Source organism: Macaca fascicularis, chromosome 1, assembly GCF_037993035.2.
Source record: "Macaca fascicularis isolate 582-1 chromosome 1, T2T-MFA8v1.1".
NCBI lineage: Eukaryota > Metazoa > Chordata > Mammalia > Primates > Cercopithecidae > Macaca > Macaca fascicularis.
In genome coordinates, this window is record NC_088375.1 from 106,740,228 (window position 1) to 106,749,469 (window position 9,242).

General features: G+C 51.6%; 1 protein-coding gene across 15 annotated transcripts in view; it reads right to left on the reverse strand.

Annotated features, from left to right (window-relative positions):
• The window catches only part of IL6R (interleukin 6 receptor), a 73,687-nt gene extending 65,664 nt beyond the window's left edge, over nt 1-8,023 (reverse strand). For all 15 annotated transcript variants that reach the window (XR_012414281.1, XR_012414270.1, XR_012414280.1 and 12 more), the window contains exon 1: nt 7,060-8,023. Coding sequence is in view for 7 of the 15 variants with exons in the window: in XM_073994589.1 (XP_073850690.1) it covers nt 7,060-7,831 (772 nt within the window). In the remaining 8 variants the exon portion in view is untranslated. The remainder of the gene's footprint in view (nt 1-7,059) is intronic.
• Nucleotides 8,024-9,242: the final 1,219 nt, after the last annotated feature.

Below are 9,242 nucleotides of genomic sequence, written 5' to 3' on the forward strand. Positions count from 1 at the left end.
GAGGCAGGAGGATCGCTTGAGTCCCAGGAAATTGAGGCTGCAGTGAGCCATGAGCATGCCACTGCACTCCAGCCTGGGTGACACAGTGAGACCCTGAGAGAGAGAGAGAGAAATTTCATGGCAAAAACCACCCCCATCACCAAAAAAAAAGTCAAAGACAAATTGGAAAAATATGCAACTCCTGTATGACATGTTAATATGTTAAGAGCCCCTGTAAACAATAAGATCAATGACCCAATCAAAATAAAATTAGCATTGAATATGAACAGGCAGGTCATAGCAGATTATGCAAATGTCAGTTATACATTAAAAAACCCATACAATCTTTTTCAGATAAGATAAATGCAAATTAATTCCACACAGAAGCCATTGTCTGTGTAGATACCAGGTTAATAGCACACTTTTGGCAAGGGCGTAGGGACACAGGTATTCTCACAATGCTGCTGGAAGTATGAATTGGTGCAACTTCTATTCTCTCAAAATGACAAATCTCATGGCCTTTGCCCATCAATTCCCCTTCGGGGAATATATCCTGCAGGAGTACTTGCACTCACACAACAAGAGGCATATGCAAAGTTATTCCCCACAGCAGGGTGTGTAAGAGCAAAAAGGGAACAACTGTAATCCCAGCACTTTGGGAGGCCAAGGTGGGCGGATCACAAGGTCAGGAGTTTGAGACCAGCCTGGCCAACATGGTGAAACCCCATTTTTACTAAAAATACAAAAATTAGCTGGGCTTGGTGGCGCATGCCTGTAATCCCAGCTACTTGGGAGGCTGAGGCAGGAGAATTGCTTGAACCTGGGAGGCGGAAGTTGCAGTGAGCCAAGATCACGCCACTGTACTCAAGCCTGGGCGACAGAGCAAGACTCCGTCTCAAGGAAAAAAAAAAATGACTCTTAGGATCAATAACATTTATCAAGCATGCATTTTTGTCTGTTACAGTATTTTATACTCTTCTTTTTCTTTTTTTTTCTTTTTGAGACAGGCTGGAGTGCAGTGTTGCTGTCATGGTTCACTGCAGCCTCGAACTCCTGGGCTCAAGTGATCCTCCTGCCTTGGCCTCCTAAAGCACTGGCATGACAGTCATGATACACCACACCCGGCCTCAAAAAGTATTTTATACTTTAAAGCTTGTAGTGACTTGCCCAAAGGTCCCCTGGCTGGTGAAGCAGTTAATGAGGAGACAGGCCTGGATTGCCTGTCCCGAAAGCTGTTTTCTCTCTGCTACCTCAGCTGCCTCTCTCAGAGACAGAGGAAATTCATTTATAGTGATGTGGATTGTAAAACATTCCCCTGACCAAAAGTCCTATGAATAGATGTGGGGGACCTCAGCCACTCTCAGGGCTTGAAATAATATCTGCCAGCACGTGACTCCCACATTTACATCTCAAGCTCAGTCTTCATCCCCAAATTTCTGACTCCCATATCCAACTCCTTCTCAGTATCCTCTCTTGATTGTCTAGCAGACACTTCCATTTCAGCCAGGTGCGGTGGTTCACGCCTGCAATCCTATAGCACTTTGGGAGGCCAAGGCAGGCAGATCACTTGAGGTCAGGAGTTCCAGACCAGCCTGGCAACCTGGTGAAACCCCTTCTCTACTAAAAATACAAAAATTAGCCAGTTGTGGTGGTGTGCACCTGTAACACCAGCTACTCTGGAGGCTGAGGCAGAAGAATCGCTTGAACCCAGGAGGCAGAAGAATCGCTTGAACCCAGGAGGCAGAGGTTGCAGTGAGCCAAGATCACTGCACTCCAGCCTGGGAAACAGAGACTCTGTCTCAATACAAAAACGAAAACAAAAACAAAAGACATTTCAGTTTCCATATGTGCAAAACTGGCCTCTCATCTTGTCCTGCAGCCCACCATCTATGCAATGGGGCCAGCACTCCTCTCACCTGAGGCTATTTTGAAGATTACATGAGATCGCAGATGCCAAGGGCCTAGCGCGGCTACTTGCACACAGTTGACACACCATAAATGTTAACAGTTATTGTAACCGTCATATAGAGAGGGAAGACCAAAGGATGCTTTTCGGGAAAGCAGTTGGGAAGTGGAGTGGGAACTGATTCAGAGAACAGGTGCTGGGGAGAATAGGCTGGATGCAGGGCCTCAGGGGCACACTCCTAAGGGTACAAACTACCCGACAGAGCTGGCAAGGGATGAGCAGGAGTCAGGGAGGCTGCTGAGGTCCAGCTAACGTCAAGTCTGAACTCAGTGGCAGAAAAGCCTCTGCCTTAGCCAGGGACTTTTGACCTCTTCAGATCCCAGGCAAGAGGAGAGGGTAAAGAACAAAGATTAACTACACAAAAAAAAACCTCCCAGCTGGACACAAGGGCTCACGCCTATAATCCCAGCACTTTGGGAGGCCAAGGAGGGTGAACTGCTTGAGCCTAGGTGTTCCAGACCAGTCTGCAACATGGCAAAACCCTGTCTCTACAAGAAATACAAAAAATTAGCCAGATGTGGTGGTGCACACCTGTAGTCTCAGCTACTCAGGAAGCTGAGGTGAGAGGTCTACAGGAGTAACATCCTGTATTCAAAAAATAAAAAAGGCTTTTCTTTGCCACCTTCCCCTTGCTACTCCAGCCCTCAAGGATCCCACCTGCAGACTTGCAGTTAATGACCTGGCATTTAGCACTTCCCTCTGCTAGACTTCAAGGGGCTAAAGGGCCGAGGACTTGTTACCCCCGAGATACCTCTCCAGGGCAGGGGCATCCACAGAGCCCTCTGCTCCAGAACATAACACATCCTCAGGTGGTACACATTGTTAAAGAGGAGGCAAGAATTTTCCTGCCCAAGACGGACATATAGAGAATCTAAAGATTTGTATATTTCCTTCAGATCTTCACTCAAATATTATGTTCTCAGCAAGGCCTTCCCTGGCCTCCCATCTAAGGCACCTTGCCACCCCACCCTGCCACAAACACACACGGGGCCTGTCTCCCTCTCGACTTTAGTTTTTCTCCTTAGCACTAGTCACTAGCATACCACATATTTAATTTACGTCCCATTAATAGTCTCCCACACTAGAAGGAAACTCAACTAAGCCTGGAATTTTTGTCTCTTTTATTCACAGTGTATCTCCAGCTCTTAGAATCGTGCCTGGAACAGAGTAGGAGCTCAAAATATATTTTTGGAGTGAATGAATGATTACCCACACTTATTTAAGCACTTGCTGTGTGCTAGCAACTTCTGTAAACACTCTATTTAATACCTTACTTAGCTCATCTCATCTTCATAACCACTCTTCGAGGTAATACAATTATTTCTATTTTCTAGAACACTGGCTCTCAGAGAAGTCAAATCACTTGCCCAAGGTCTTACAATTTTTACTTGGCAGGGCAGGGCAGAGATGTGTCTGGCTTGCAGGCCTTAGCCATTACCTACACAAAATGAGCTGTGTTCAGGTGGAGGAGAGCAGCAGGTAGAGGGGGATAAAGGAAAAAGAGAGCAGAAAACCTCTGGAAGAAACTGACTAACACTCTAGCCCAGCACTGGCCGGCAGGCGTTTCTGCAATGATGGAAGAGATCGGTATCTGCACTGTTCAGTACAGTAGCCACTAGCAACAGGTGACTGTTGAGCACTTTAAATGTGACTAGTGCAACTAAGAAACTAAGTTTTTTATTTGATTTCATTTAAATTAATTTACTTTTTTTTGGAGACAGGGTCTCCTGTCGCCCAGACTGGCGTTCGGTAGTGCAAACATGGCTCCATGCGGACTGGACTCCAGTGATTCTCCCACCTCAGCCTTCAGAGTAGCAGGGACTACAGGCTCCTGTCACTGTGCCCAGCTAATTTTTAAAAATCTTTTTGTAGAGACAGCATCTCACCCTGTTGCCCAGGTCGGTCTCCAACTCCTGAGCTCAAGAGATCCTCCTGCCTCAGCCTCCCAAAGTGCTGGGATTACAGGCGTGAGTCACTGCACTGGCATAATTTAAATTTAAATAGGTACACGTGGCTAGTGGCTACCGTATTACAGAGCACAGCTTCAATCCAGACTAGATTCAGTGACTGGAAACGAGGTTGCTTGCTGGGTCTGTGGCTTCCAGGCCTGGTGGGACCGGGATTCAGGAGAGGGGGGAAGGGAGTGTATATTTTCAGCAGTGAGCGCTGAAAATTACTTTGTGTAATCTACGAATACCCAGGGAGGGGAGTATTTGTTTACCCCGGCTGCTAAGGGCTGGAGATGAGGCTCACGGTCAGGATCAGTGTGCCTGCTGCCTTGGGATCTTGGTCCTCAGTCAAAGGAACTTCCTCTCTCTAACCACCCCCCACCCCAAGCCAGACAATCTGTTCACGGGTAGTTGGTACCGAGTGGCCCGGTCAGAGTCTGGGGCTTCTCATTCCTTCTCAGGATTTACCCATGTCCATTTTCAGGCTCCTTTTAGGGTGGAGTCTGCAGAGCTGATCCTACACAGGCCTCACAGGCTTTACACGGACTCAAGAAATGTTTGCTGCAATGAATAAACAAGCAGCAAGCCAAAGCAAGGAGAGATTTCTGGCAACAGAGAGCCCGAGGGGGGAGGGCCTTCATTCAGCTCCTCAACGACACCATTTAGGAAGCCGTCCTCAAAACTGACAGTCCCTAAGAATCACGATGGGCAGTTTGTTTAAAATGACATGCCCCAGGCCTCACTCCCAGGTGTTCTTATTTAATAAATCTGGGTTAGGGTTCAAAAATCATGATGTTTACCAAGCCCTCCCACCCAACACACACACTAAGTCTGGTGCTAGGCTCAGAACTAAGCTTTTGAGAAATACTGATTTAGGGTGAGGCTAGGCATGTATGTGGGTATTGGGGGCAGGAAGAGGTTGCCCTAGAAGGAAATTCAGAAGCTGAGATAAGTCTTTGAGATACTTAAAGGTATACATACTTCTTTTGTGTATTTTCTTGCATTGCAGTAGCAAGAGGGAACTTGAGTCACCCAAGTCCAGCCTTCCAGCACCAAAGTGTTGGAACTGGCAGAAGCCTAAGTCCCAGCTAGTCCAGGCCCTTAGACAACGAGTACACCTGAGAAGTCCTGGCAGCTACAGGGTGTGTGGGCGGTAGCTGATCCCCAGGAAAACAAATCTCTGGGCTGTAAGAGCCCGGCAGGTGCGGATTTCCCCTCTCAGCCAACTCCAGCCTCTGCTCCCCCTCTGCTCCTCACTTCTCTAAAGCGAAACATCTCACAGTCATTTGCTCCATGCTTCCTGTACGATTTCTTTATTTTTACTCTCCAGTTTGTGGGCTGAGTCTGTGTGGGTGTGGGAGAGGAGCTGGGTATTTCTACTTTTCTGCGTTTTCCTTCTGAGCTGGGAGGACTTTCACTTCCTCCCCAATCTCTCAGTTCTGCCTTTCATGGGCTGTCCAGGTCATGAGACCTCCTCTCCTATCCTTCCTGAGCACCAGGGAAACAAAACTGACTGCAACTGGCTGCCCTGGAAGGGCCTAGCATCCACTCAGGAGCAACAGGTGGTGGCAACTACAGCAGTAACAATAACCTCCCTGGGCCAGGAGCCCTGGGCTGGCGTGACAGCAACGGAGGCAGCCAAGGGAGCCCTGCTTGCTCCTGAGGCCATCCAAGGCCTGAAACCTGTCTTGCATCCCTCTAACACCACCATGGGCAAGCCTGGGCCTCCACTTCCCTCCCTCAGCCTTTTCTGCCCCAGCACTCAGCCAGACAAAAGTGACTCTCAGCTTGCCCCAGTGCCCCCAGCTCTGCCTGCTGATCTAGTTCTATATTTGAGAGTCTTAGACATCTACCACACTGGAGCACAGAGCCACGGGAGGGGTCGGCCTCCACCACCGGGGCCTGACAACCTGCCTTCCCAACCTCCCTGAACCTCAGTCTCCTCTTTCAAACAGTTATATGTAGATACAGAGGAGGATTAGAAAACATTGAATGGGTGCCTCAATCAACAGTGGCTGTTAGTGGCAGGAGTTATAAATGTGTATTGAAAAAGGAATTCCTTCCTTTTTTCTTCCAATCATAAGGACCACAACCATCCAAATAGCAAAGAGAGCCTCAGACACTCCAGCTCAGCCTCTAGCTGCAGAAAGTCACCTTCCCAAAGGGAGAGATCAGTGTTCACCTAGGACTGGAACGCAGTGTGATCTAGTGGTTGAAAGTCTTAGCCTTCAGCCTCCCCAGCCTCGTCAGCTGTTCCAGAAGCCTGTCAGCTGCCCCTTAGTTTTCTGCTGTGTCCTCAAAGAAGCACTTGGACCCTAAAATAAACCTCTGGAGAGCCAGTTGCCCAGCTCTTCCAGAAGAGACTAGACACACAGCTGGGCATGCGGCCAGAGTCCAGGAAAAGCCTGGATTGCCAGGGGCAGATTACTGTCAACAGGAGCAACAAGTGCCTCTGCCCTCTCCCTTACAGCTCCTTCTCTTGTCCGGAGGGGAGTCCAGCACGTGCCAGCCCCAGGAGGTCTCATTCCCTTGCCAGCCTCCCGACTCAATTCCCAGGACTGGGGCACTTGGCTTCCCAGAGTTGGTGGCTGCCGAACTGACTCCGTGCAGCGGGAAGATCCGTGACTCAGCGCCCATGATGTCAGTCCCTTCATAGTCAGGGCACTGTCATCCACACATGCACCCGCGGGGGTCGGGGGAGGACAAGGCGAGGTGGACCCCCAATGCAGAGGGAGAAGAGGGGCCCTGCTGGTACAAAGGACTTCCCAGGCGGGTTCATCACCCCGCTGGGGCGCGCCCTCTCCGGCCGTCTCCCCTTAGAGTAACCCGGCTCGCGGTTGTGTAAAGGCTCATGGGGGCACTGGGAAGGAGAGTCAGGTTTGCAAGGACACAGTCCTATACACTGACCTCAGGGAGCTTCCCGCACAGCTTCACAGGGCATTCCGGGGAGAGCTCCGGGCCAAGGGAGCAAGCGCAGCAGGGGGCGCAAGAGCCACTGCCCGCGACCACACAGCTAGGTGCCCGCCGGGCCTCAAGGCAGCCACAGAAAAGGGGAGCCGTCGCACCTCCTTTCCTCCCTCCAACCTCCCCCAGACTGCGGTGGCCACGGCGGTTTCCCCCAGCCGCCAGCTGCCCCAGCCCTCCAGGTGCGCCCGAAGCCCTTACCCTGTGCAGGGCAGCCCCCCGGGGCCAGCGCCGCCCCCGGCGCGGCCAGCAGGGCAGCCAGCAGCGCGCAGCGGACGGCCAGCATGCTTCCTCCTCGGCTACCGCTCCATGGTCCCGCAGAGGCGGACAGGCTGGTGGGAACCGGGCGGCAGGGGCGGGGCGGTGGGCGGGCAGGCTGGCTCAGTCTCCGGGGGCAGCCCCCATTCGCAGGAGCCCGGCGCTCTATATACACTGCGAGTCCCTCAGCCCCGCGCCGCGCTCGGCTCCGCTCCCTCTGGCCGGTCTCAGTGTCAGTGAGACTTCCCACTCGCACATGACTCAGAGCGGCGGACGGTCCTGGCAACACAGGAAAACATTTGAGGAACTCGCGCTGGAGCGTCTCTGGGCCGTCCCAGGGTGCGGTTACGAAAGCTGGAGCGGATGGCGCAACAGCCCCGCGCACCGGCCGACCGAGGGGGTGGCTTCCTGCCACAGCGCCGCACCTGAGCGGGGAGAACAGGGGACCGCCAGCCCCGTCAGAGCCCTTCCTCCCGGTTCTGTTGATGAGAAAAGGGCACTTGTTTTGATTTTTGGTTTCGTGAACAGGATTACGCTGTGAAAGGCACACCTGGAGAGCCCTCGAGGAGGCGATGTGACTCTTACCCCTATGATAAAGCAGTGCTTGGTAGCCTGGTTGCCCACTGGAATCAGCCGGGAGCCCCAAAACCCACCAATGTCTCGGTCGGGGCTCCAGAGATTCTGATTTCATCGGTCTGGGGTGAGGCTTGGGCATCGGAAGACTCACCACCTAAAGGCACAGTCTCTCTGCCCAGCTGCTCCTCGCAGGCTGGAGCAGAGGCAAGGAAACGGTTTGGACTTTGCAGTCAGATAGACCTGGGTCCCCATTTAGACCCACCATCTACTGTGTCTGTGACTTCGGTTCAGAATCTGAGTCTCCATTTCCTCATCTGTTAGAGATAAGAAAGCCTACGCTGCCCAGGGTTATTAGGAAGGTTCTGTGGATGGCACCTAAACACCCGATACACGGTCTGGGTCACAGGTGCTCCGTAGACATCAGAACGTGCATGGCTGCCCTCCTGACTTGACAGACAGAAACTAACACCAGGGGCAGTGGCTCACGCCTGTAACCCCAACACTTTGGGAGACCCAGGTGGGTGGATTGCTTCGGTCCAGGAATTCCAGACCAGCCTGGGTAACAAAGTGAGACCCCCCATTTCTATAAAAAATTTAAAAATTAGCTGGGTGTGGTGGTGCACGCCTGTAGTCCCATCTACTAGGGAAGCTGAGGTGGGAGAATTGCTTGAGTCCCAGAGACCCAGGCTACAGTGAGCTGTGATTGGGGGCCACTACTCCAGCCTGGAAGACAGTGACACCCTGTCTGAGAAAAAAAAAAAAAGAAAAAGAAAACAAAAAGAAGGAAGGCAGGCAGGAGGGAGGGGAAGGAAGGAAAGGAAGGAAAGAAAAAAAGAAAGAAACTAGTGCTTGGCTTTTGAGCAACCACAAGGACCCTGAAGGGAACCATCTGTCCGTCCCTTGGAGGGGAACTCTCTCAAGGATCCCACAGAGCCTAAAGCTGATAGGATGGCCTCATGGCTGAATTCAGAGGGAAAGAAAAATGCTGAAATAAAGTTTAGGCTGAGAAGCTTCTAGACCAGCAACTGCTCATTAGAATGTGTTTTTCTGCTTTGGGTTTCAGGCCCATCCTAACCCAGATCAAAGATCCTGGGACAGCTGGAAGAGGCATGGCCTAATGGAACTCCCAAGTGGACAGTGCCAGGCATGGAGGGACAGAGCTTCTGAAACAGTCCTCAGAGTCCGTGCATCTGGGTCTTTCTGTAGGAACCGCCCCATCAGCAGTGCCAGGCCGAACCAAGCACACGCACTGATCTACCGCACGATGGGGGCTGCTGTGGGTGGGTTTGTTTGCTTCAGCCATGTCCGCAGACAGGAACAGAAGAGCACGCTGGAGGCCACCAGCCCTCTCGCCTGCTAGTTCAAAAGGGGTTGCAGCAGGGCTGGAAAGCGGTTCCCACTGTGGTTGCCCCCTTCCTCTCTGTGGCACACACAGACCTGAAAATAACCAGAGAGGGACTGCAAGCTGCCAGCCTAAAACAGGAAGGCTGCAGAAAGTCCTAGGCTCAGATAGGAGAGTTTAAAAGAATGTTGAAACCAAGAATAGGCAT